General features: G+C 41.2%; 1 protein-coding gene across 2 annotated transcripts in view; it reads left to right on the top strand.

Moving 5' to 3' along the window:
* The window catches only part of MTHFD1 (methylenetetrahydrofolate dehydrogenase, cyclohydrolase and formyltetrahydrofolate synthetase 1), a 127,468-nt gene extending 100,779 nt beyond the window's left edge, over positions 1 to 26,689 (top strand). The window contains exons 9-28 of one of the 2 annotated variants that reach the window (XM_049828827.1): positions 2,315 to 2,442; positions 3,123 to 3,220; positions 3,927 to 4,100; positions 4,618 to 4,754; positions 5,045 to 5,091; positions 7,175 to 7,282; positions 7,368 to 7,442; positions 9,209 to 9,311; positions 10,493 to 10,569; positions 11,543 to 11,683; positions 14,651 to 14,719; positions 15,269 to 15,380; positions 15,591 to 15,730; positions 16,155 to 16,196; positions 17,249 to 17,349; positions 18,292 to 18,469; positions 19,649 to 19,756; positions 20,992 to 21,144; positions 25,262 to 25,370; positions 25,544 to 26,689. In XM_049828827.1, the coding sequence (XP_049684784.1) occupies positions 2,315 to 2,442; positions 3,123 to 3,220; positions 3,927 to 4,100; positions 4,618 to 4,754; positions 5,045 to 5,091; positions 7,175 to 7,282; positions 7,368 to 7,442; positions 9,209 to 9,311; positions 10,493 to 10,569; positions 11,543 to 11,683; positions 14,651 to 14,719; positions 15,269 to 15,380; positions 15,591 to 15,730; positions 16,155 to 16,196; positions 17,249 to 17,349; positions 18,292 to 18,469; positions 19,649 to 19,756; positions 20,992 to 21,144; positions 25,262 to 25,351 (2,081 nt within the window). In that variant the 3' untranslated portion in view covers positions 25,352 to 25,370; positions 25,544 to 26,689. The remainder of the gene's footprint in view (positions 1 to 2,314; positions 2,443 to 3,122; positions 3,221 to 3,926; positions 4,101 to 4,617; positions 4,755 to 5,044; positions 5,092 to 7,174; positions 7,283 to 7,367; positions 7,443 to 9,208; positions 9,312 to 10,492; positions 10,570 to 11,542; positions 11,684 to 14,650; positions 14,720 to 15,268; positions 15,381 to 15,590; positions 15,731 to 16,154; positions 16,197 to 17,248; positions 17,350 to 18,291; positions 18,470 to 19,648; positions 19,757 to 20,991; positions 21,145 to 25,261; positions 25,371 to 25,543) is intronic. The other variant, XM_049828828.1, reaches the window with a different exon arrangement.
* The last annotated feature ends 1,207 nt before the right edge of the window (positions 26,690 to 27,896 follow it).

Genomic DNA, 27,896 nt, shown 5'->3' with positions numbered 1-27,896 from the left:
TGGGATTTTGCAGCCCTAGCCAATAAGGAACCTTGAACAGTGGGATATGAGAGCAGCAAAGGAGGATCAGCCTCTGTGGATCTTGGTGCTATGCTCTTCAGACACCAGAGGAGCTAGAAAGATGTAGAAAGCCTTGACTTGATGTTCTGTTTATATCTTTATGTACTGGGAATCAAGTTGGCATCACAGGCCTATAAGATCAGATTGTGTTCGATCCCTCATGAAACATCTTTCCCAGTGGTGTCAGAAAAAGAAGCAGACTGCAGGCAGGTGGTCTCATGTTTTACAGATGAGGGTCATGTATTGTGTTGTGTGTTTGTAGTCATCCACCAGAAATATGTTACAGTTGCACGTACATTGGCGCAAATTTGCTTGGAAGTCAGGTGGATATTCCCAGGCCTTGTCTGGTGAAAGTAGGACTGTGAATTAGCTCCAGGTCCAGAATCTGCACTGAGGCCATCCCTCATGCAGCCGTCTCTGGAGATAGATGGAGATCATCATACCTGTTCATTCCATATGTGTAGGCATGTCCTTCACTTCTTTGATCTCAAAGTCCTTGGATGCTCTCTCTCACGTGTTCCAGCTGGCTAGAGTACCTGCTGGACCAAAGAAAACACAGGCACTGGGAATGGTTATAGTGTCACTGATTCTCTCTGTAACTAGTTTGTGGTTTGTCTGTGTTTTTTTTAAGAGTGGCTTGATGAATACTGAGAAGGTGAAATTATGGGGAGAGGTAGAAAGTGTTGTATGTGAGCTTTCCTTCAAAAGAATATTTTAAAGGTAATTGAATAGCTCCTAAGTTGTGCTCAGCAGTGCTTGGCGTGAGGTGCAGATGCAGGGACTGGGGGTTTGTTTGGTTTGTGCTCATCACTGTGTCTGTGTAACAGATTAGGCTGTTTGTGTTTGGAGTGCCTAATTCATCACTTGTTTTCTTCATTCTTGGGCCTGGAGTCTTCCTGGCGAGGGATGGCTGGTAAGCCTGCTTGGCATCCTTGGAAGAAAATATTATTTTGTTATTAGCCTTTTGCAACCTTAATTAAACTGGTCTCTAGGCTGGAAGGTCAGATTGGTCCACAGTTCAGGCAGCAAAGCTGACAGTGGCTGTAGAAACACTGTCAAACAACTGTGATATTGAACTCTAGGGAGCAAAAGTGTTGCTTAAAACACAAACACAGCAAAACATCCAAGCTGCTAATTGTCAGTAACAATGCAGCTAAAAATTAGTGTTGGCAGGAGCTGCTTTTGCTATCTTCAGGTTTTTCACACTGCTTAAAAGTTCCCCTAGAGTCCTCATATCTGAAATGAGAATCTGCCACTCCAGTAGAAACTTAAATTTTCTTTTTTTTGATATGCTGTGTCTGTAATCAGCAAGGTCCTTAGATGACTGTGCTAGTTTACTAATACCTTTTGTCTTTTTCTCTCCTTATGGCTGACCTTAAAGGTCACCACTGGTAAAAAGTGCTGTATCTGCTTCTGAATTGTCAGGTCATGTAGTGCAGCAGGATACAGCATTATTTTTTTTTGCCAGAGAGAAAGGGGATTATTCTACTGGAGCTCTCTTAAGCCACCTGTGAGGTTTGTTTTGTCAAGACTCTGATCTCTGTGAACTGCAGTATTTACCAGCCCATCATTAGAACGGCAATGAGTAATTGAAAAGCGCAGCATTATCTGTCCTCAGTTTCTGTAAAGGCAGGTGATTTTATTCAATAGTAAGGCCTAGATGTCCTCCAAAATGGAACAGAGCAAATGTAAACCTGGGTTTTTGGAACAAGTCAGCCATGTTTCTTCTCTCACTTACATCTAGACCATTGGTTTGTATCTCCTTCAAATTGGAAGCTGTACTAATCCTTCAGAGCACTACAGCAGGAGTGGTGAGAGGATGGTTCAGGTGACTTCCCTATTGTATGTCCCATTTGCGTTTTATTATTTCAAAGATGTAAGACTCAGTCTGTGCTTTGGTCCCCCTGCCTTTGTTTTAGAGTCATCTTTACACTGTCCTGTAGGCCATGTGCCACCCACTGAGCAAATACTTACATCCTCAAGAAAAGGGAGATCTATCTGGCTGAGGACAAATGGCACTTAACGGGAAGATACGTTGCATGAGCTGTTGGCACTCTCTGAGTGAAGTATGATGATAACAGCTTCATCTTGTGATGTTGTTTTAACTTTTTATCTTTCTTTACAGTTTCCTGGGTACTCAGCTTCTGTTTTGTTTACTCCAATGAGGGAAAAGACTTCAGCTTCAATCGTTGCTGCCGCCTCTGTTGTTTTGGTGAAATGTGATGTGTAACTTACTTTTTCCGTAAATCCCCAGACAGCACAAAGGCCAGTGGAAAAAGAGTTGTAGGAGATGTGGCATACAGTACAGCAAAGGAAAGAGCTTCCTATATCACCCCAGTTCCTGGTGGCGTTGGGCCTATGACTGTGGCCATGTTAATGCAGGTACGTGGGCAGACTGAGGCTGCTGGTCATCTCCTTGACGTTTGCCTTTGGGGTATGTTGCTGCTGACCATCAGCACACTACCAAAGCAACTGGTGCTTCCTTCTTGCTCTTACAGAGATCTAGTTAGGACTTCCAACTTCTAGTCTAAACAATTTGGATTCAGTTAACTGAGGAAGATGATGGACCTTAAGGAACTGTTAGGACAGAGGGTTTTTTGGTTGGGTTTTTGGGGGGTTGGTTTGGTTTTTGAGTGTGGTTTGTTTTTTGAGTGTGTTCTCTCAAAACGGTGAGAAACGGGCTTGTCTTACAGTGCTTTGGCTGTAATTCTAAAACTATCTGTTGGGTGATTGGGTAAAAAGGAGGAGAGTAACAGTATAAGCCAGCTCCCTCTGTTTCCTGCTTTGCTTAAGAAATCCTGCTGGCAGAGAATACCTCCAAAAATCCAGCATGCTGGAAGATAGATAGGTAGATGGATAGATGGATAGGGTGGGGTTTTTTTTCTTTTAAGAGAACTACGAGCAGAGTCTCATTTTGGATTGTTAGCAAATGCTTTAGTCAAAGCAGTTTGTGTTAATCCCCAACTGAGACAGATGGGAAGGGAAAACCTTTGAGTCTCTTTGTTAACCAGCATGGTTCATACAGTTGTGGTTGCTATAATGCTTTCTCATTCTTATTTTAGAGCACGGTAGAGAGCGCACAGCGTTTTCTGGAGAAGTTCCAGCCTGGAAAATGGAACATCCAATATAACCAGCTTATCCTAAAGACGCCTGTTCCAAGGTAATGATTTCAAATGAAGCCACTGGCAGCATTCATGCAGTATAGTATTCACTTCTGTTCCTAATCTTTGCATAATACAGGGCATCCATGTACGCAGACTGTAGCTGGCGTTGAAGTTTGGAGAGAAGTAGAGAGAAAGCACAGTGAGGCCTTCCTAAGGGAGCAGAACTAACCAACAGTGATGCTGTAACATATGTTGAAGTGTAGGCTTCAGTCATCCTGATAATATTAAGGCATAAACATGGACTTCCACAGGTTCTTTAGGCCAGCTAGATATTTGCTGATTCAGCAAATAGTGAGATACTTGTATTTTGGAAAATTTTCAGTGACGTGGCAAAAACCTAGCATACTGAAGTAGGAGTTGTTGTCAAGTCCACAAGGAGCAGTTGAGAATACACAAAATATCAGAAGGGTGCATAACACATTGCCTACAAAAAGGCATTCTTGGGGTAGGAGGAGCAGGGGAAGGGTTGGTGCGGGTTTTTTTGTTGCTTGTTTTGGTTTGTTTTTTTTAAAAAAAAGGCAGCTCTGAGGATGTGTCTGTTCTAATGTAGCCAATATTGGTGGGATTGATTCAGTTAACTAGGAGGGGTTAAAGCTTCCCTTTTAAAATATAGATTAGATGTTTGTAGTTTATGCCATCCAGAAGTGGAGAATTTGTGAGAAGTCTTTGGCTTATAAATTGACCTTGCTCTCTTTCTTTAAGTGATATTGAAATATCGCAGTCTTGCATACTCAAGCCCATTGATCAAGTTGCAAAAGAAGTTGGCCTGCTCCCTGATGAGGTGGAGCTCTACGGCCAAACTAAAGCCAAGGTTCATCTGTCAGCTCTGAAACGGCTGAAGAACCAGCCAGATGGCAAATACATTGTTGTTACTGGGTAGGTACTTCTTCAACTGAGGCACCACTTACATGATGTCAAGGTGAAAAAAAATTTATTAGCATGGCTTGTCGTTGTCTTTTGGTAAGGTGACTGTATGGGGTGCTCTGGGTTTTAGTAAATTACACTGAAGATCTAGTGGTTTGGGAAATAGATTTGTCTCTTGTGGCAAATAGTGGGAATGTAGTTTAACATTTCTCTCTAGGAGATGAATTGCTGTGGTCTGCAGGTCAGGGTTATGAAGAGCAGACTGGATTGTAGTCAAAGTTCTCCTAGTCTAGTAGCTTGCCTTCAACGGTAACTAGCAAGTTGTTTCAGATGAAGTTTTTTGGCAGGTATGTGCTGATTTGCCGATCTCATTCCAGTTTCAAACTGATGAAGATTAGCTGAAGTCTGACCCAATCCAGAATTTGAATTGGTACTAACTGCAATCACTGGGTGACTGTTTTATCCCTGTATTTTGAATCTCACCCACTAGAAGGGTTTAATTTGTGTCTGTTCTGCTTTTTCACTGAAGGATAACTCCTACTCCCCTGGGAGAGGGAAAAAGCACCACCACTGTTGGTCTTGTTCAAGCCTTAGGAGCCCACCTTCACCAGAATGTCTTTGCCTGTGTTCGGCAGCCTTCGCAGGGGCCAACCTTTGGTATAAAAGGTATGAGCTGTTCTGTTGCTTGCAGTCGGACTAAATGGGGAAAGATGGCATTCAGAGGTTTTATTCTGCTGCATTGTAGTTTTACATAATTCCCAGTTACAATTGCATTTCTTTTAAGAAATAAAAACTTTGGGTAAGTTTTTCAGTGTTGTCTTCAAGTGCTGTGCTGGGATTTAAACTAAGCTGCTCAACAGTAGCTGCCTTCTTAAAGCCATTAAGCAAACACATGTAATACTACTCTGGGCTAGAGAGACCTTTATTTGCATGATTTGATTATTGTCTCTCTGTAGGTGGAGCTGCAGGTGGTGGCTATTGTCAAGTTATCCCCATGGAAGAGGTAATTCTTTATACAAAGCCTCATTGCACATGTAGTTCACAGACATTGGAAGAGATACTGCAGTCAGATAACTTAGAAAATCTTTTTTTATTTATAGCCCAATGTAGCATTCCTAAGAACTGGATGCTTGATTTCAGCAAAGCTTTTTTTTTTGTTTGGTTGGTTGGGTTTTTTTGTTTAAGACTTTGGTTGTTTCAGAAGGGTGCCTGCATGGTCAGGGAACTTCATAGAACTGGGAATTCCCAGTTCCTCTGTTCCCTCTCCTTCTCTGCCTTGAATTGCTGTATACCTTTGAGCAAAGTACATCCTGTGCCTCTTTTTCCCAGCACTGAAATGAAGATGATAATGACTTAATACATTTTGGAAGCATATTAAGTAGCTCTGTCAGCAGCAGTGGTCACCAGCTCTTTCTGTGAGCTATTTTGGTATACTTGTGTTTTAGATCACTACCGTGAAGCGGGAAAAGGGAAGTTGGGAATCAGTAATGCCAAGACCTCAGCCTGTGGGGGACTGGCACTGCAGCATATTTCTGATGTGACTTGGCAACAAGTAAAATCCCGTGCATTTCAATTCCCTGTCCCCAGACACGTGTAGCACGTGCTCTCGTGCTTCTCTCAACTCTCAAAGTAATTGCCTGTAGAATTCTACCTTTGTCTTGTGTACTATAGATTGACACAGGGCAATTTTAGGAAGAAAAGCAGAAATGATCAAAAGGGCTGTTTGTTCCAATTGATGCAGCAAGTCCATAAAAGATAAAAATGTTAGGGAGGCAGAATATTGATTTAGTCAGGTGCCAAGAACACGTGTGAATGATAGATGTGACAGGAAAAATAATCTCCTCCTCTTTGGGAGCATTAATAAGAGGAGCCAAATACTTGACTGTGTGCAGCAGTGGGAAACAGCCCCACTCTTGGAACCAAACTGACTGAAAGGACATTCTTTAAGTATGACCCATAAATACGCATAGTTTTGTGGGGGTGTTTTAATTGATGCGTGTCTTGTAAAATTGAAGTATGTGGAGTCACTAGTTACAGTAATGACCTTGATACATCATTCGATATTTCTGCATGAAGCTTTCATCCTAGGAAAAGATAGCAAGTGAAAAACTTTTGAGCTCATACTGCAGAACCAAGGTAGTAATAATTGCTTCTTGTCACATGTGTGTAGAATAAGACACCAATTAGCATTTACTAATTAGGATTTATAATCAGTGTGTGACTAGCTGCATTCTGCTTTTAGCTGTCTTTTTTAAGATCACAGTAGCAAGGCTTCAATGAAATGGTATTGTAAGGTCTTCTGTCATATCACCTTTTCTAATGTCCCCTTTTCATCTTCCTCCTTTGTGGCTCTGGTGCAGAGGAAAAGGATTGTTTAAACCACACCTCTTACTCCCCTGCCATAATGCAAGTTTTTCATGTAAGCTATGTATCCCAAGCCATTTGTCAGTATAGCTACAGTGCAGCCAGATAACTCATGCAGACAAACCCACTCAAACTATCTTTTAATGAGATAGAACCAAGAAAACTACTAGCAGTGTCACTGTGTAGTACGTGGTCTACAAGTTCTGCCTACGATAATGTGTTTGAGTGGTTAGCTTATGCAGAGCTCTGTGCAACCACAGCTCTACTGCTAGCACTGCACAAGGTTGCTAGTTTCAATTTAGCTCAGATACCTTTGTGGGAGCAGCAACAGCTTTAGCTAATGGATGTGTGAAACCTATTGTGCAAATAATGAGAAGGGTCAGAAGGAAGGTGAAGGAGGAGCAATGCAGATGTGCCATACCATGGTCTTCTCAGGTGTCAAGGAGCCTGTGAGAACTGTTCTCGTGGGGAAAAAAAAACCTTTTTATTTGGAAGCTTCGTTCTGGAAGTTTGTAAAATGACATAAATGTGGGGGAGGCATTTTTCTGTTTTAGAGAAATTCTTTCCTCTCTTCCACATACTGCACTGAGCAATCTCTCCCCCTCCACCCTCACCCACTTTAACATTGCTATTAATACTTTTCTTTCCATCTGTCTACGATGAATTGAAATAAATGAAAATTTCAGCAGGATGAGGTAACTGATATGTTTTATCTCCTCTAGTTTAACCTTCACCTCACTGGTGACATCCATGCTATCACTGCAGCCAACAACCTGGTCGCTGCTGCTATTGACACACGTATATTCCATGAGCTAACTCAGACTGACCAGGTATGATCCTTTCTTATGATGTATTTGGCCAAGTTGTTTTAGGTGTGCCAGCAGTGCTAATTAACTACCTGTTTCATTCTGCAAGGCTCTCTACGACCGTTTGGTGCCTTCTGTCAATGGTGTTAGGAAGTTCTCAGGCATTCAGATCCGAAGATTACAGGTAAGTTCACTGGTTTCGCATTGGTTTCTGGTTCTGTTGCATTTACTCATCCTTTACGTAGGCAGAGCTAAGTTACAGAAACCCTCATGTTGTCCTCTAGGTCATTCTGCTGGCATTTATTTTTTACACAAGGTGTGCAGAAGTATGGTAGCCCTTCCTACAGCACAGAAAACAGTGAGATGCAGCCCCAAGGGGAAGAATCATTGATGTAACTCTTTATCATATGCTGTATGAGTAATGCAGTGGGAAGAGGCAAAGGGGTTAGTGCCCTTTGTTAATAGTGTCAATTTAGTGTCCGCAAGGCACTTTAAGAAAGGACCAGAATCAGCCCCTGTACCTTACACCCAGTTACAGCTAGAGTTGAAGAGTTCGTTTGTGACAACTATATAGATAATGCAGCACAAAGAAAGGCAATTTATAAAGTTCAGCAAAAAGAGAACATAGAGAATTTTTTGTCCTATCCAGATTAAGAAAGCAGGGAAAAATAGAAAAAAAATACCTGTCCCCTACATTGCCCACTCCTCCTCTCCCCAAAAAAGAATTCCCAGTTAGATGAGTAGCCCTGTCATTGAGTGGCAATCCCTGAGCAGACTGATGCTCAGAAATTAATGTGGGCCAGCACGTGTCCCTGACTTCTGCAAAAATGAGGATTAACAGAGGAATAGTTTTGCACTGGGCTTGAACCTTCTGGCTAGAAGGACAGTCTGGGGCCTGCTAAGTTCATTCGAAGTACAGACCTGTTTGTACAGTGTTCACGCTGGATCAGTTGCCCATTTGGAAGTCAGGAGCAGTAGTCAGACTACTTAGGAAGCTAAAACTCTGATTTATTAATTGGCTATAATTTCTCAACCATTAGAGACTGTGTGGTTTGCTTCCACTGCTGAGCAAAGAAGGTATGTCATACTGCCTGGTGTTCCTGATGGACTGCTGAGGGAACTCTACCCTAACCACTCTTCTGGTTATTAAATGCTGAGATGTGAATGGGATGCTAATATTCCAGAAAGATGATATCTTTTGTTGTTGTTGTTTATTTCTCTAAATGATGTGCTTGAAGAGGAAGAGAACAGACTTTCTTCTTCCTTGCTGTTCTTCAGGAGAAAAATACAACTTAGCTGTCTAGTTAATTAAAAATACTTGCTCGTTCATAAATCAACTCAATCGTTTTGCTCGTTCCTAAGCTTGCAGTTGTATCAGGCTTCTTGAGATAATTCTTCTCTCAATTAAGCAACTTGGCAAACTGCCCATCCTCTCAGTATGTTCAAGATCAGCTTTCTGGGATGCTGACAGCCTTGTGACTGAAATGTTTAATTCCTCCTTTGTGCTGCTTAACCAGCATGCTGAAAGCAGTGTCTTTAAATACGCATGCCTGTGTGCAGTGACCCTAGGCAAACTAATGAGAAATGGATGTAAGCATGTGAGGCTAATGATTAGAAAAAGGTGTGTAAGGAACTGCAGAGTGCTCTCTGTTACTCTTTCTGTAGATGCCTTGCACAAAGCTTGGTTACAACCTGCCCTAATGAGCCCTATTGTCTGCCTTGCCCTCTACTAGCTGGTCAGCAGCAAGCTCTGCTTCCAGATATGGACTGGTATGGATCATCTTACATTGTTGTGGGGTCTAGGAGAAGGGGCACCAAAAAGGCATCCCCTGCTTATTTTTGAATGTGCAGATGCTGCTGCTGAAGGCTCATTGCTCTCTAGTGAAAGGTTCATTTCTGTGAATCTGCTTGTTATACCTTTTTTTCTTTTATTGTCCTTTCCTCCCATAGAAATTGGGCATTAACAAAACTGATCCTATGGCTTTGACAAAGGAAGAAATAAGCTTATTTGTGAGATTGGACATTGACCCAGGCACCATAACATGGCAAAGAGGTACAAGAGCTATTAAATGAAAGAATTATTAAGAAACAAAATGTGTGTCAAAAGAGGTTTGCAAGTGCAGCAGGAACTGTTTCCTGGGAAAATGGGAAAGAGGGCAGGGCTGGCCTCTCCTGAGTGTTTGGTGGGATAGATGCCTGCAGCTGGGATCCTTTTCCTAAAGGGTCTGACACAGGGGCTTGAATCTGCTCTGAATTCACAAAGATTAAGACTTCACTAATTGGTGCAGGTTTGTGTTTCTGGATTTGTCAGTCACTGAGAGAGTTGAGTGGGAACTGTAGCGAACAGCCTTTTTACCTGACTGAGAAAGCTCCATGAGCAGCGAGAGGGTTCTGCTCTGGGATTAAACTCCATTTTAATCTGCCCACTTGCTCTCTTGGGGACTGACAGCAAATAAAGGCCAGATTTTAAAAATGTTTTTAAAGATACCTGAAGGTAAGATCAATCTCTGGTCTGGCAGATTTAATATTTCACTAGCAAAAGAAATTTCAAATACGGGCTTTTTTTCTGATTTAGACCCCAAGAATATTGCTTTTTCTTCTTTTTATTAAAATACAGTGTGAAATGTATTCTCCAAAATCTGCTTCATAACCTGTAAGGGGCTGAAGTAGTCTGCCACATGGGAAGTATTTTATTAAATGCTTGGAATTTTTCAAGTGGATAGTAAGAAACAGCAAACTTAAGGCAGTATTTAATAGTTTGTATTTCCAAGGTAATTTGAGTTAATGGGGCTGTGTGAAACTATTCTCACTAAATAGTAGAATCTGACCATTTTGTCACTTAGCTTATAAAATGATAATGTTATTTCTTTTTTGGCTGTCATAATTTCCAGATTTCACATTGACTAATGATTGTGAAAAAGCAAACGGAATAATACTAGCAGCTCTGCTTTTTAGAGAGGCTTTGGACTTGTGGTTAATGCACACAAAGGGAGGTAGACTTCCTCTGGATGCAGTACAGGGTCTGCATGTGACTCTGGTTATCTTAACTTTGTTGCAGTTCAGTTTTGGGGAAGAATCATGTTGAGCAGCGCTTGCTATTCTTTAGGAGAGGATGGTATCTCAAACTGCCATCCTCCCTTCATAGGTGATCTAGTTGAGTGTTTGTAATAGGGCATAGATGTGACTTATGACTTGCAATGTGATTTTTCATCTTTCTTTCTGCATTCCTCGCAGTACTGGATACAAATGACAGGTTCCTTAGGAAAATCACTATTGGACAGTCTCCAACAGAAAAAGGCTTCTCACGAACGGTAATTGTTCCCTTTTCTTGCATGTTTTAAAAAGCGCTTTGAAGAACGTGGTCCTAAAGCAAGTTCCTGTAACGCCAGATGTTTCCATCTTTTACCAGTACCTTGTTAAAGAGAAAGCAAAAAGTCCCTTCAACCAAGCAGTTAAATATGCTACCAGTGCAGCGCTTAGTTTTGTTGTCTGTTCCCTCCTTTCCTGTTCTCTCCTGAATGTTGGGTTCCCAAACTGGGATGACTGTGGCATAATAACAGTTGTACACAACTGCCCTCTGTAAAGACCATGCATGGCAATGGCTAATGTTCACCACTGCACATGCTTTGGGTGGAATGTGTCTGGCCAAAACTAGACATAGTATCTGAGCTCGTTGTCTGGATTCATTATATAATCAATAGAGTAAAATAGGCAATCTGGGCTGTGATTCCTCTCATCCCTTAAGTAACTGTCAAATTAATTGTTCAAATGAATTATGCTCAGAAGAGCCTCTTTCTGTTGACTGGAAATGTCCCTAGGGTGCTTAGCTTCAAGGGAGGTGTCGGTGTTATGTCTGATGAATTCTATCCTTCATTTCCTATAGAATCTGATTTTTTTTTTTTTTTTCATTTACTGTACTGTTTAGTGATAGTCAGATGAGTTAGTAAGCTCAGTCTTCAAAAATATAATTTGTTAGCATTAAGCATTCTTACATGAATCACTAATGTATGTGCCAGGAGAGAGTCATGTAATAGCAATGGAATAAATAGGTATTACTTATTTTTGCAGAAGAAAATACAGTTTAAAATGGCCAAATTAAATGAAGTATGTTCTGAGAGTAATGCTTTGAATTTCTTTTATATTTGTATGTCTGGGGTTTTTTGGGTTTGTTTGGTTGGTTTTTTTATGATGGTGATGATTGGCTTTGTTTCAAGAATTTAGCAGAGGTAAGGATTGCTGCTAGGGAATCTTGATGAGTTCACATACTTTATTCATCTCTTGCAGGCTCAGTTTGACATCACGGTCAGCAGTGAAATCATGGCAGTTTTAGCACTGTCGGATGGGTTGGATGATATGAAAAAGCGACTGGGCAGAATGGTGGTAGCTTCCAGCAAGAGAGGAGAACCAGTTACAACAGATGACCTTGTAAGAGAGTCATTCATTTCTCAAATGCTTTTTCCTAGTACTTCCAAAAGTTCATGGATTGAAAAGCATAGAGACATTTCTGTACAGAAAATCCCTTAGCATATGGAAGATCAAAGACAAAAATCTTAGCCCCGGGAGTTAACAAAGGTTTTTTTACTTCAGTGTGGCTAGCACCTTACCTAGGGAGTTTGTGTGTGCATGTGATCTGGGCAGGGACAAACGGTCCTCTGTGATGTGCTATGTGTCAAGTTGAAGCTAGCAGCATAGGAATTAATGGGGAAATACATGGTGGCTTCTAGATAAAAAGCATATTTATGAATCAGAAGAACTCAAAATGCATCCTGCTGGCCATCTTGTTTCTCAGGTTCCCTGGAGTGAGGAAGACATTGAGCAGGAGAAAAGGCTCATGCAAATTTAATTACAGATGATGAAATACCTTATTCTGGGAGGTTGTGAATGCTATAAAAGCCAAACCCTTTGCAAATTTTGCAAGGTCTCCGTAAGGCAGTCTTTAACGAGGGACACAAATCCTTTATTTCCACTGTGTGAGATACTGTAAGTAGTAGCACTGGTGTTGTCTTATTACCAGTACGTAAAGCAGTCCTAAGCAGCAGATGCAAGCTGCAACACTGTCTTGCAGCTGTCATACAATAATTATTAGTACAGTTCTTGGCATGTTTGTGGAGTGTGTCAACTAGCACTCTCCCCAGTGGTGCTTCAGCGTGGTTTCAGGGGAATAGCCTGTGTCCCAGACACTTCTTCCAATAAATCTTTTGAAGATGGCAACCCTGTTTGGATAAGGGAAGGGGAATTGAGCCCTGTATGTGAACTGTGCCCTGCCACTTGGCCTCAAGACAGAGAACAGGCTCAGTACTTTTGTACTAGTCAATAGAGACATGATACTGGTGCTTACTGCTGTCCTGTATAATAGGTATTTTTCACAGCCTGCTTTGCAAAAGACAAGAGTATTACAAATTTGCATGATGTGGTGTTAATGAGGTTTGTCTTGCATTTTCTGAATTAACATTTCCAATGGGATAGAAGAATCCACAGGGTGGGTATCCTGACCTCTGTTTCCAACAAGGTGGGACACAGGACTAAGGCTTACCCAGCTCTTGCTATCTTGCTGTGGGTTTTTTTGTTTTCTTGTGTTTGGGGTTTTTTTTTTTGTTTGTTTGTTTTACTTCCTTCCAGGATAAGCCTAAGAAACAGTAGATTAGCAACATGGCCTGACTCTGGCCTTGTAGGAAAAGGGCTAGGCTGGGAACTGTTTAACTGTAAATGTCCTTATGAGAGACATTTGTTGGAAATGAGAGAGGGCATGTGCCAAAGTTCTGTAGGGAGCTTTGAGATCTTAGTTCCTACTGCTAGCATGCTGCCAGTTTAACCTTAAGTACCTGGGTTAAACCCTGTTCTGGAAAACAGGAGTCTCTCCTGCTGCCCATCAGCAGTGGAGGCAGATGGTGTTTGGATAGCGAGTTGCTTTGAGTTTTATGTAGAGTCCAGGTGATAGAAGTCTTTTGTCTCAAGATTTTATTTATTTATTTATTTTTACTTTTAAATCTAATTATATTTAACATTGTCCATTGCAACTGTGGAATGGAGGATGGCTATCAGACCTGTCCAACAGGTTCTCTTGAATGTTATATGTTTGCACTGATGGTAGCCATTGGCTTGCATCTTAGGACTGTTAATGTACTCTTTATGCTGGCAGAAACAGTGATTGCAGAGACCAGACTGGCACAATAGGATGTCTGAGTCCTTCTGCTGTGATACAACCAATGTTGCAAGTGTGCTACCAGCAAGTGCAAAGAAACTGGGAATAAATGTGGAATCAAAAACTGACTACGGGTTTTTAGAGATGGGATGTATTGAAGTGCCACTGAGTGACACAGGTCTGAAATGTTGCCATGGAAATCCTGCTCTGTAGTTTTCATTATTGTGGAGATGACTGAAGTTTAAAGCTTATCCATTAAATGTTAAATAAGCTTTCATGTGGCAAGAGTGAAACTAATGAAACAAAGCAGTGAATGTCTTTAAAAAAAAAAAATCTTTCATATAATTGAGTGCTGCAATCCAATTAAAATTAAAAGGGAAGAAAAAGAAATCGTGGTTCAAGGTTTTCATAACTTCATAACTGTGAACATTTGGCTCAATACCCATGATAGCAATTCTAGTTACTTTTGCAAGTGCTGGGTAACAGTCGGTTCAGTTTCCACTGAACTGTATTAGTCACAAGGATGACCAAACCCTCATTTTCTCTCCCAAAGCAGATGTGGATGAAATCACAAGCTTTCACTTTGCAGGAAGCTGAATTGCAGCAGAATATACATACTGCTGCACCTCAGAGGAAACATGGGCTCCAGTGTTTGCCTTTCATGATGTCAGCCTGGTCTTTCTCATGAGCACAGAGGTTCACTTCAAAAGTTATTTCTGCACAAGAGACTTGGGCAGGATGTTAAATAATCTTTCATGTGGCGCAAGAGACTTGGGCAGGATGTAGCAGCTTTTTAGGACATTTAAAGGCCAGTATGTAGAGCCTAGTTGCTGAATTGAGGAAGGAAAAAAGTCTAAGACAAATTTACCTGCAAAACCTAAGCACATTGCTTTGTGCCACTGAATGGGCTACAGTAAACCATACGTACGTAAGGGTTACCTCTCGCTGCTATTGTTTACTAACCTTGCTATAGCATTGAAGCAGCAATTGTTCTTTATACTTTCACTACAAAGTGATGGCCAAGCATGGTCACAACCAAGAGGTTGCCCCCAGCAGAAATCACAGATACTCTTACAAGAATGTAAAGGTCGTTATTCTGCCTTGTCCTGAGTAGAATTGGTTACATCTAGAGCAACTGCTGGTTCTGGTCCTTAAAGCTCACCAGGATAAAAGCAGAGCCTTGACACTGCACAGGAACTGTCTCAAGGTCTCATTACACCTGGAAACCGATTGCCCTTTTTTTCTTTTAGGGTGTGACTGGTGCTCTGGCTGTCTTGATGAAAGATGCTGTTAAACCAAACCTCATGCAGACACTAGAGGTGAGCACAGATGATTTGCTATATGTGCATTTTCAGAGCCAAGAAGCAACCGGTTTAGTTCATTCATCAAAAACAGCGTGGGCTTACTCTGCTTAGAGTTAGATGTTTATTGTGGTTTCCTACCTAAGGTTCAGCTACGGGAGAAGGCTAGCTTCTTTCTAGGTCTGCCATTGGCATGTGGGATGACCCGGGGGAAATGCATGAAACTTTGCTGTGTCTCTGTTCTGTAGTCTTTAATGCCAGGAGTTGTTTTGGGAATCTAAATGTTGTGGATGCAGGAGAACAGCAAAGAGTTGCTGGAATTTAGCCATCCTTTTCCTAAGCGGATTAATATCTCCACTTGTGCAGATTATTATAATCCTGTTTGCCCTGTAGTCCTTATGACTGATAACAAATGTTTGATGAGAAGGCTTTAAGATCTGTCTTCTAAAAGCATTTTTCTTCACCTTCAGGTACCATAGTACTTAGTTTCTGAAATGCTGCAGATTTGCTAAATTGTACCCTCTGATTTTCTTTCTCTCTCTCTCTCCCACAACCCCCTTTTTCTAGGGAACACCGGTGTTTGTTCATGCTGGACCTTTTGCCAATATTGCACATGGGAATTCTTCAGTGTTGGCAGACAAAATAGCACTGAAGCTTGTGGGTGAAGAGGGTTTTGTTGGTAAGTGTGTGGAGCGTGTTTTTTGTTTGCTTTTTGGTTTTTTGTTTGCAGGGAGGGATCTGCCTGCTTGTTTGTTGTTTGGTTTTTTTTACCGTGACTGTCTTTGGGGTTTTTTTGTCTTGGAAGAAGCTTCTGATTTATATAATCAGAGCGCAATTTCTCTACCCAGCAACCTCTCACAAGCTTCTTTTCTTTTAATTCCTACTCTAGTTACAGAAGCAGGATTTGGTGCAGACATAGGCATGGAGAAATTCTTTAATATTAAGTGCCGCTATTCTGGTCTCCGGCCTCATGTGGTGGTGTTGGTTGCTACTGTCCGAGCTCTGAAAATGCATGGAGGAGGGCCTGCAGTAAGTACTAGGAAAGGTTTTCTTTAGGAGTGAGGGGCTGTTACTGTTCTGATCCAGTCACTTAAAGCCCTGTAGGGTTTGATCTACTTGTAATTGTCTTGAGGTTTGCAGTAGTAAAAGGTATCCATATGTCGCTGTTGCTAGTAATCTGCTTCATTGTAGTATGTTACAGGTACATACCTGCTTGTTTTATTGTTCTAATGAAGTGCTTGTATGCTGGGGCACTTGTGATACTGCCACAGTCAGTCATTTGTTGTACTGCAGTCTTTTATTCTTCCTTTTATGTTTTTTCTTAGAAAAAACAATCAGCCTAGAGTAGAATGTTGTATCTTGATGCCATTTAATAAGAATGAAGCAAGAATTGCTGTCATGGATAAAAATCTTATGGCGTTCCATGTTTTTCTTCTTTTCCTTTTTTCCCCAGGTCACTGCTGGGGTACCTTTACCAAAGGAGTACATGGAAGAGGTAACCTCCTTTACCTGTTGTGACAATTGACCAACTAACTGCAGTCATGACACAATGTTGTCATGCAGTACACGCCTGGATAGCTAGTGTGTCATTTCTTCAGCTGCCAGGGAAATGCTTCCTCATACAAGCTGTAATTTTGGGGGGTAGGGGTGGTTTGGGGTTTGTTTTTTTTTTATGATGTTACTTTGGCTTTGCTCTTTGAAGCATTTATTGTACTTGACCTAGCCTTTTTGTTTCTCCTAAGCTGATGCAGTTGTCTGTGTGCTCAATTTTTCATAGTAATATCTATTCCTTGTCCCCTGACCCTCTCAGTATAGAGTAATTGCTTGGCTGAAATATTGTTTCTGAAAATATTCACAGTGCCTCTCTAATTACTCTCTTCTTAGCAGCAGCAGTTTCTGGTTTTATTTCCCCCCACCATTTGCAAGCAGAGAGGAAGGTGAACCAGTGTCTCAGCTTCTATCCTTGTGCCTTGAATGGTTGTGTACACTTGGATAATTGGTCTGGCTGTCTTTACATTGCTGCAGCTTTTTCACTTGTGGAGCTTCTGTGTGGATTATTCTTTGCATAGGAAGGAATGAAATGTCTGGATTTCCATGAATAGTCTCTGATGCTGCAAAATGTAAATATGTGTAAACTGAAAGCTGTTGCCACAGACTTCAAACAACTGTCTTGAAATTCACTGCTAATGATATTTAATACATAAAGAGGAATGTGTCAGCGTAAAATGAGGCTTTACTGTGGGGAGTTAATGAGCATGGGCATTAACTTACTAAGAATAACAGAAAAAAAATGATAAAAAGTGATTTCTCTTGCCTTGGCTTGGCAGCTGAAACCAGCAATCATTTGAAGTAGTCATTCCTTTTCTTTTCTTCCATCAAAGAGCATGCACTGGTCTGGACTGCTCAGAAAGTAGCACTGGGGATTTGCCTTTGTGGTTTCATTCCCATTTTGACATATTTATCATTAGCTGTGGACATAGTGGATTTGGAACAAAAGTTTCACTGCCCCTGATAAAACGTGTTTCCTGCTTGCTGTTGTCTTTACAGAATCTTCAACTGTTGGCAAAAGGCTGTAGCAACCTAAACAAGCAAATCCAAAATGCACGGATGTTTGGTGTCCCAGTAGTAGTGGCTGTCAATGCTTTCAGGTGAGTGAGCTGGGACATGGAAGTGATGCATGGGTATAAAATTGTGTCACTTTATCTGCTATGTTTAACAGAACCTCTGGTTTTCAGTACTGTCAATGTATTGTTTGCAGCATTTTGCATTGTTGGAAGATGCTGAATAAATAGGGGAGCTCTGCATAGTCATTTCAAATGTATTCCTTAGTTTAAATTAGTTTAGGATTTTATGACTATTATCTTCCATCACTTACACTGTGACTGGCCAGATTACTGAGGACAAAAGGTGCCTGTGATGATGTGAAATCTAAGGTCACAATAGATAGTGAGGTGCCTGTGCTGTCAACAACACTGTGTTCAGTAGCCTGCTGTGTGGAATAATTATGCCCCACTAAGAAGCGTTTCAGGCTCTGCACGTTGTACTGCACAGGAAATAGAATCTGTGTGTCGCCTTTTTATGCAAGCAGAAGTGCTTTGAACTGGTGTGTTAAAGCTGATGCCAGTTGAAGCAGAGTAGTCAGCTAAGGATTCCTCATCTGAAGTAAATGCATATAGGCTGATGTAGAGAAATTATGGTTTTTAGCTTGCTGTGTGCACATGATATAGCACACCTTAGCATCTCTAAATCAGCATTACTAACGCCTTTTTGAATTTTCTCATGGAAACAGGATTTGCATTGCCCATACAGGACAGAAACGGCAGAAAGTCTGGAACGCTGCTCTGTCAGTAGTCATGGGTTTCTGCATGTTGTTCCAGAGCTATCTGTTGCTGTCTGTTCCTCTGTGGAGTAGCTTCCTTCACCAAGGTGGAGAAGGCTGTGGTGGATAGCCCCTCAGCAGCTTCCTGATGGCTGGATACTGATTTCTTTGGACAGCTTTTAGATCTTGTCAAGAGAGAAATGGTTAGAACCAATAGATAATTTACTGTGTGCACAGTCCGGTACAAATGTGTGAACTTTTCTCCTTACAGAACAGATACAAAGGCTGAACTGGCCCTTGTAGTACAACTGGCAAAGGAAGCAGGAGCGTTTGATGCTGTGGAGTGCACTCACTGGGCAGAGGGAGGTAAAGGAGCGGTTGCACTGGCCCAAGCTGTTCAGAGAGCATCGCAGGCACCCAGCAACTTCACATTCCTCTATAATGTGGAGGTAAGAACTCACAGTATTACAGAGGTGCTTTGTTTCTAAGGTGGAGATCAGCTGGTTTCACTAGCTTAAGTTGACTTAAGTTGACTTGAAGGCTGACTGACAGGCTGCTCTGAGAAACTAAGAAGAAATTTTATTTTAGAGCATAACACTTATTCCACCAGTCTCAAAGACCTAGTTAGTCAGTTCTTGTCGTTTTGACTACCCAGTGAAATATTGCTTACTTTTGACACTGAAAGCTGCTGCTGTGCCTCTGCTAGAGATGACAAACAGGTTTCTTCCGTGGCAGCCATGTTCCAGGCTAAGGGGAAGTTTAGTTCTTGAACTTGAGACATGCATTCCTGTCGGCATGGACTGGAACAAGCCTGGCCAAACCTGTTACCTTACTGCAGAGCTTCTGGGTGCACTGGTTGCTCAGGATGGGAATCTATACACCAGGCTATGGAATGGAATTTGTCCATTTTTAACTTTTTTTTTTTTCCTCTACAAGTAAGGCTCATAGAGTCATACTACAGGTTGGAGTGGAAGAGAGTGTGTGTGTGTGTGTGTGTGTGTGTGTGTGTTGCTAATGACTTTGTACATTAAGCATATTTGACAATTGATTTGGAGGTAATGAAGTCACTGTTAGTTCCCAGGTTATGGCCTGAATCCTCCTTTAATAGCAAGCACCTATTCAAGAACCTAATGAGGTGCAGAGCTATGTTGTCATACCTGTTTTAGCTCTTTAACAGATGCTTTCAATTTTTCTTCTTTAACCTGTTTTATTTGTGCTTTTATTTAACCATTAACTTGTATACCCTCAAATTATTTTTGTCTGCTTTTTGACTTAAACTTGAGAGAGAATAAAGATGCCTCTTTTGCAGTGGGGGTAATTAATATGTAAGCACAGCTTATAAGAAATACTGTTGTGTACCTTTTTGTTTCTGACTGTAGTAAACTAGTTTTGCCCTCTTACCAAGAGAAACAACTGCAACAAGATAAATGTGTTTTGAAAACCCCCAAATTACTGTATAGCTTTGTTCTACAGCAAATGGGAAAAGCTCTTGTATCTGCGCATGGGCATTGCACGACACGTATGAAGGATTGTGAAGCTGCTATGATGTTATGGCTCTTTATAGTTTGGCCACACTAACTTGCCTGTCTCTTTTTTTTTTTTTTTTTTTTTATTTTTATTTTTCCTAGCTCCCTGTTATAGATAAGATCAGGCTTATTGCACAGCAGATCTATGGGGCAAGTGACATTGAGCTACTTCCAGAAGCACAGAAGAAAGTTGCCTTGTACACTAAGCAAGTGAGTTTTCCACGTCACCTGATACCAGTGGTGCTTTTCATTTAAAATGTTCATATTGAACAGTGGTCTTCAAACTGTGTGTGAAGGGAATCATCACTCAAATCATGACCTTGTCTAGGACTTGTTAGATGCTGCTATGGCAGAGGAGGAAGAGGAGGTGGTATGGGGAGGGAGAAACTGGGCCTGGCTTCTAGTGGAGAAGATAGAACTCATCTGGCCCAGTAGCACATGTGTGATAGTCTATGGGGAGAGAAGGCCAGGAGGATTCAGTGATCTTTCTCTACGGTACTCTCCAATCCTTCAGCAGTTTTGGAATTAGGGAACTACAAGTGGTCACATTGGTGCTAAATAGTCTCTGGTTTTGGGGTTTTTTTATCTTGTTCCACTGAGTTGTGTAATCAGTTTTTGAACCCATATGGATTTTTGCCAGTCACAATTATGTTGGGGAAAGAGTTCCACAGGTGATAGAATACTTCTTGTGGAAAAAACATGTACTTTTATAAGTTTTGAACCTGACACCTGGTTGTTGAATTAGATGCTTTCTGGTTGTATTGCTTTTACTCTTCTCAAGCATGACATTCTTGTGAATTTACCTGCTTCTGCATTAATGAAGGTCTGTAAAGAGCTTTGAAGGGAAGAGCAATGTGAGAATTAGCCATTCTTTGTTTGCAGTGTGCTCGAATAATTTTGCTTTTGCAGTCTATTTACTACTGGCATATGTAGTTTCTCGCTTTTATGTTTCTTGTATATTCCTTTACAAGTCTATCAAAATACCATAGGCATGTAATTGCCACTTCCTTACGACCTGCAATTATATTGATCAAACATTTCTAATTAGCTGACCTCAGCTGAACAAGAACTTTAGCTCTGAGCTATTTAAATAAATGTTTGGCGAAGAGAGTAGACAGTAAGTTAGCTATCAAGGTTGTGTATCTAACACTTCCATACCATTAATTTTTTACTCAGTTGGATGTGCTGGTGGCCATAGTGGTTCTTTCTTTAATACTTAGAGGGGGGCAGGGAGAGAGTTTGAGAGAGGAGGAATGGGAATGCAGAATGGTCAACAGATCTGACAGGCTGTGGATGAAGCAGTTGATGAGGAATGAAATGTCCTAATAAAATGTCTGATCTGCAGAGAATGGCAGAATAGAGCCATTACATTTGTGTACAGGAAGAGTTACTGATTTTTCACTTATTTCTCTCCCCTTTCTCTTGCTTTTCACGGCCTTTCCCAGAGATTTGGAAAGCTGCCAATCTGCATGGCTAAAACTCACTTATCCTTGTCTCATGACCCTGAAAAAAAAGGAGCACCTACGGGTTTTATTCTGCCAATCCGAGACATTCGGGCCAGTGTTGGTGCTGGATTCCTGTATCCACTAGTAGGAACGGTATGTGATTGAGTGAAACCCTCAACTATGGGGTGAGGTAAAAAAACTTCATGTGCATTCCAGTAAGCAGTTACAAAAGGTATCTTAAATTAGGAGAGTCTTTGTCATTGATAGTTGGTGTTTTAACAGTCCAGTATATTAGATGCCCTTAGAAGTTTTTTCTCCAGGGTACAGGAAAGCTAAAATAGACCATCTGACCATTTGAATACTTAGCAAGCCTCCCGTGTACTCCTCAGGTCCCCACATCTCTGTCTTCCTGGATTTTGAGGAAAGGGTGAGCTCTGTGGCTAGTCAATTCTGGGAGTGGCAGTCTGGCAGAGAGTATGTGAGAAATCCTTGGCCCACCTAACTGCCATTGTGACTTTGCGTTCTGATGAAAGCACTTTGCAGTATTGCAGGTGAAGTCTGTGTACACCTGCAGGTCAGGGTAGAACAAGACAACTCCTCCAAAGCTTACAAGGCAAACAACTTTTGATGAGATACCTCCAAAGTGAAGCTGACCTGTATTATTAATCATTTATCAGTCTCCCCTCCCATTTGGTTCTCATGGTTTTGCTGACCGTCTGTTTGCTATTCAGCCTGCATCAGTTCCAACAATTCATTTCACTATGCCCTTGAGTTTTTAGTTTCTGTTCTTTGACAAGATTGGCATAACGTCAGCCGAGAGGAGAGAGAGTAGCTACAATGGAAACAGGATCCTGGAATAGCTTTGATATTAATTGCTTGGCAGAAAGAAAAGCTACCTGCAAAATGAGCTAACGTTCAGGTTTGCATCCAAAGAAGGAATGTTAGGGTGAAAGGATCCACTGGAAATCTTACCTGGGGAATCTCTTCTGAGCAAATGTTAAGTTACGTTAGATTATTTTAGGGGATGGAGCAGTTGGAGCGAGCAGCTCTGTCTCTCTCTTGGTTTTTGGGCCTGAACCTTTTTCTGAAGTCTTCATGGCAACATGTTTGTTTTAATAAGCTTTCAAAAGCATTAGGGGGGCATTGCTCAGATGATGAAATTTGCTGATTTAAGAGTTGGATCCCTTCTTCCTTCAAATGCTAGATAAAGCCAAATATTGGATAACTTTTAATTCTTAAAAAAAAAAAAAAAAAAAGGTAGGTAAGGGTTTCCAGATCACCCAACAAAATAAAATAACCACATCCTGATTAAAGTCTGGCTCATCCATCTTTTTAAAAAGTAATGCATATTTTGGGATAAAATAACTTGTTCCTGTTATTGACAGCAGTTTTTGCAAGCCAAGATTTAATCCAAACAATGATTTATTTTATATTTTTTTATAAGCACTGGAGAAGGAAAAGGTACACAGCATTAATGAGCTACACAAGAGAAAGATATTTTCAGACATCTAAAACTAACATTTTGGCTTTTTTTCTGATGTCTTCAGCTTCTGTGAAGTTGGACTCTTTCCTTTCTGCTCCCTTCCCAGATTCCTAATGTTTTCTTGGACATGTAGTAAATCATGGTGTTAATTCTGCCAGAATTAACAGTAAGTCTTCTGGTTAGGGACATGAAGATCACTTTTCTGTGGTGTCTACAAAGCCAGATAAAGGATGTCCTTTTGAGAAGCAATCCAGGGCATTTTGAATCAGATCGCTATTTTAAACCCATTCAGCAGGAGGTGTCTTAGCCTCAGAATAAATTTTTGGCAGCCACCATTGAACTGAGAGCTGAAAATACAGCAAATATGTAGCTCTATGCAGAAGCTTTTATGAGAGATCTGAGGTGAAATTAATCACCGGTGCATGCGTATTCTTGTTATCTGAAGTTAATCACAAAGGTATGTCACATTTTATTTTTTCTCAGCTTCTGAGTTCTGGGTTTTTCCCTTTCTGGCTCAAAGTTGAAGCGGTTGTACTTTAATGCAATACTTTGAGGTTTTAAAGGAAATATAATTTCAAAGATTATCTAGATTTAACTTTGAGCATGAAAGGTAATGAAAGCGAAATAAATCGTTGGGCTCAAATTGGTTGGGCTTCTTTTCTGGTGCTGCTGATGAATCGAAAACAAATTGCTTATTCAGCTCTTTTTTTTCTAGTTCCTAAATGGCATTTTTTTGGAAGTTCCACAAGTGCAATAAATAATACATTCTTGGTATTGGTTTTATTTGAAATCTTGCAAGGGGAGTGATGATATCCATGTGGTCTAATTTTTTCACATAAATGGTGGGAATTGCCCTGTGTTCTTTTTCAGCACAGGTGGTATTGAAGGGGTGGAGGGTAATGGAGGAAAAATTCATTTCTTCAGCTCTGAAAATAACTGAGGGCATTAAGCATTGTGGACATTTGTACAGAAAATAAGTAGTCTGGTTGGAAATTATCCTGTACTGCATAGAAATTCAGAGTTTAAGCATGCTGCCTTTAACTAATAGATAGCTGAGTAGGCACTGTGGGCTGCCCTATGGATAGGAAAGGAGGAAAATTGACCATTCCTTTCAAAACAGAAAGTGCAAGAAACAGTGAAGTCAGACCCATCTTCAGCAATATGGCACCTCCTACTCTATTGAATGTCACTGTCTCAGCTCCTGCTGTGGCCCTCTGAATCTGTAGGTGGAGATCTGCAAAGCTCTATGATTCTTCAGTGATAGAGAAATAAATAGGAAGTTTCTTGCTCTGCTTGACCAGAGACTGGCAGTGACTATGGTGAGAACAGGAAAACCCCTCCAGGCACTTTGGATCTCTTGATACCTTAGCTGTTGAGAGCAAAATATTCATACAACTAAACACAAAGACAAGGAATGACGGTCTTCTCTCTAGCCCCTGTATTCTCCATAGCCCCCCTGTTGTCTGTCTGGGAAAGCAGCAGCTCTGACAAAAAGCTAGTGCAGTCCCAGAATTCACTACAAAGAGTAGACTTGGAAGTGATTTTTACCTCTGCGTAAGCCATGCAAGATCTGCAGTGATATGTTACATATGGGACTGGTGTTAGCACTTGCAAACGGCTTAGGAAAATGGGGTGGGACTCCAAAAGCTTCCCAAACAGTTTTGAGAACTGCAGAAAACACCTAACCAATACAGCTTTGCCTCCTTGCTACTTAGCTTATTATCAAAAGGAAGATTGGGAGGTAATTTGATTAGTGTGCAAAATACTTGCTCAGGGAGAAAATACCACGTTGCCAAAGAGATCTTTAGTCTAATGGAGACAGGCATAACACCACTGATTGTGAAAGCTGAGGCTGAATGATGCGGCTAGAAAATGAGACCTTGAATTTTTTATTAAAGGGGTGAATGACCACTGGCACAAACTACCAAGCATGGTCACGAGTTGCCCACCTTTGTAAAGCATCCATGTTATCCTACACATGCTGCTGGGCTAAATGCTGAGTTAGGGAAGGGGAAATCCTGTTGTCCGCATTAGTAAATCAGGCCAAGTGTAGTCCCTGCTGGCCTTGCATTCTGCGGCTCTGAAGCTGGGTACTCAGCAGTGGGACAACTGGAGAGGACCGGCCTGAGGCAGGTGTAGTGCTGGCAGCTGTTTTGCTAGCTTCAGTTCTGCCACTGCACAGCCCTTCTGACTTGAATGCCTCAGAAATATTCCAGTCAGGAGAACTGACCTCTTCACCTCTATTTAAGCTTTATCTCAGTTAAAAAAAAAAAAAAAAAAAAAAATTGAACTCTCTACTTAACAATAATTATTCCTAGTTATTTAACACTTCTAGTTCTAGACTCTTAAAGAATTGTAATCAGCTGAGACTTTAGAGTTGGCAAAGTTCTATTAAACCATGTATCCTCATTTTAATAACTAGGAAACTGCCACAAGTAATTATTGTCTTACTACAGCAAAGTCCATGAACACTCCTCTAACTGTTAACTGGTCAGTTGGATATCTAAGTACTTTGCCAAATCTTGGGCTCAGTCACTGGCAGAGGTGGAAGCCAAACTAAATCCTCATCGTGAAAAACAAAAACCCCAGACCCATCTACTGAGACAGGAGTTCCTGATTCTCACAGTATGCTTCAAAACGGTACCTGACTGTCATCCAACTAGTGTGTACTTGTGCAAGGAGCTGCATTGCCTGTTGCCATCATAGTCTTCAGCAGTGATTTAGTATTCTATCTTCTGCACAAAACTATGCTGCTTCCACTTTAACGTTTTATCTTTTGTTGTCCAGATGACGACTATGCCAGGACTTCCTACAAGACCCTGTTTCTATGATATAGACTTGGACCCAGTCTCAGGAGAAGTAAATGGGCTCTTTTGAAGGGAATTGTTAACCAAAGGTAGGTGCCTTCTTGAAGGCTTTCAATATTTGGGCTTTTTCTCATCTTGAGATAATGGACTTAAGCCAATCTCATATTATGCCATATGTTTCCAAATGACATTTGATTATAATTCAGCCTGAAAGTTGCCTGCAGTACTACATAATAGTAATTAAATTTATTTTTCTTTTTAGCTCCCAGAAGAACACCTGATGAGTCATGTAAACGGAACTATGGCCTGTTTTTTTTAAGTCAAAACAAGATATGACTGAGAATATAGTGCAAGAAGTGACTGGAAGAAGGAGTGCTAAAGAATCAACCACTTTTAATCTGTAATAATTTTTAAACTGCTGTGTTCTAAGCTAGTTGACACTAAGCATCTAAAGCATATTTCTTCTACAAACCTCCTACTTCGTAACTGTAGCTGAAGCAGAATACAGTGGGTTTAGTGACCTCTTTTGATTCAGTGACATGATTTTAATAATTAAAAATCCTAAAGCTGGAGCTGTTTTAAACAGTTTTGGGACTTAATTGTCTTAACCATAGGGGTTTTGTAGCATATATTATCTTTGAAAGTCTTGTACACTACTTATTCCTATTTGCCATACTGAATTCTGAATTCCACTTCTCGCACTATGGGAGAAACTGCTGTGCTCTGAAACTGCATCAATGTAATTTAAAAGAGGGAGCAAGGAGGAAACTCCTTTGCTTCTTGTCTCTCTCCAGAAGTGCTTACCCTGGCTTCTGCTGTGAATTATTCCTGCAGGCACCTGAGCCACGTCAAATTTCCCTTTTAGAAAGCCTAGCTGTGACTACCGTACTCTACTGTTCATGGAAACTGAACTTCTGGATATCAGATCTGTAGGGACTGGATCTTTGGCCCATATCTGTGGCTTCTACCAAATGTGTCTTTTGAACCATTTTATGCTCAACAATAACTACAGTTACACCGTTGACGAGCCTCATTTCCTAAGGTAGCTAATTGGTGAACAGAGACAACGTGAGTAGTGATGAAGTCGGTTGTAGCAGGTTTTGTCAGCAGGCTAAAAACCACTTTGTAACATAGAAGTATTGTTGCTGCCAATTTTTTAACTAATACAAGTAAAACTGGTAAATACTTAAGTGCTTTTTGGATTTTAATGTATGCACTGAGATTACTGAAGTAGACCTTATTTCTGTGATTAACTGTACACAGCAGCAGTCCTTGTATTGACAAGTAGGAGTGATTATTGCAGTAATAAGTTGCCTGCAATGCACCACTGTGTGTGTGCACGTTTAATCTTGTTTTCTTTCCTAGATGATGTGTGTCATCTATAGGAAATAAACTACGTGAATTATTCCATGAGTGAGAGATACTTGCAGTTGACTGCAAAAGATCTGAACTAAGACTTGCAAGGCCCATCTGCTTGCATCAGAACTGAATCTAAAAACATTCCGATTTTGGTGAGAACTGGGAGAATCGGGGTGTAGGTGTGCACCAATGTAAGGGCGCATCTGTAGTACACAGATACTGTGTATATATATGGCGGGGGGGGGGGAGGGGTAGAGAGAGACATCTATATCTCTCAAGTTATTCAGGAGGGGAGAATAATTATATAAAAATTACCCGGTTGTCACAGAAGCAGACGGAACAGCTTAAACCGTCGTAAGAGCATTTGAGATGCATTCACAGCCTCCTAAAATTTTCTTTTCGATGGTATTCAGCTGAGGCATTATTGGCAGCCAGGTTTGCCAGAGCACACACAGGCCACTTGCAGGAGGTCCGAAGGGGTGTTCCCCAGCTGCTGCCCCAGACCCCGGGCTGACAGTGCCTCTGCACCTGCGGCACCTCGGCCAAGCCTTCCCTTGAAGCAGGTTGCCAGAGCTGATGCTGCCAAGTCTGCTGTCAGTTCCTACATTTAATCTTCCCTGCTACACTGCTTTCCTGCGAGCACTCTGCGTTCCACCTTCATTTTATGCTTATGAAAGATGGGATAAGTGTAAATTTATGCTCAGCTTAGCCTCCTTTTAGTTTAGCATGAGATCATAGATGTGCTTGAGAGAGATGGTTCAAGAGGTTGCTAGTCCACCTCCTGCAGTGAGGCAAAGAAGCAGTTCAGGCATGCAACTGTTCAAGGGTTTGCTACCCACGGTGGGACTGGTGGCAACAAAGGGTAAGGGCCAAAAAATAGCCCCAAGCGTCTCTAGAGGCTAGTGGGGAATGCTTTTCTAGCTTGCACTTTGAACCTATTGGAATGTGAGTTCTCCAGCATCCCTACTCTAGGTCTTGCAGGACTGATACATAAATAGATTGGTTTTTTTTAACTCTCGCCTTTGCCACCAACTATGCCAGCTAGTTCTTGCCCTAGCAAATAGAACACAAGGGACACTTAATTTCTTCTAACTAAATATTGGAAGGTTGTCTTCTCTTCCTGTTGCCTAAAGAAAAAACTAATTATGTACAAATTTGTTCTCTGGGCTATTTGTGAGTCCAGAGCCCTTAACTGGTGTTATGGCCATCCGTTCCCCCAGCTGTGCTGTAATGAGAGTCCTGCATCATGTCATGTA

Source organism: Accipiter gentilis, chromosome 25 (genome assembly GCF_929443795.1).
Source record: "Accipiter gentilis chromosome 25, bAccGen1.1, whole genome shotgun sequence".
Classification (NCBI taxonomy): domain Eukaryota; kingdom Metazoa; phylum Chordata; class Aves; order Accipitriformes; family Accipitridae; genus Astur; species Astur gentilis.
This window is presented reverse-complemented; position numbering and strand designations above follow the sequence as displayed.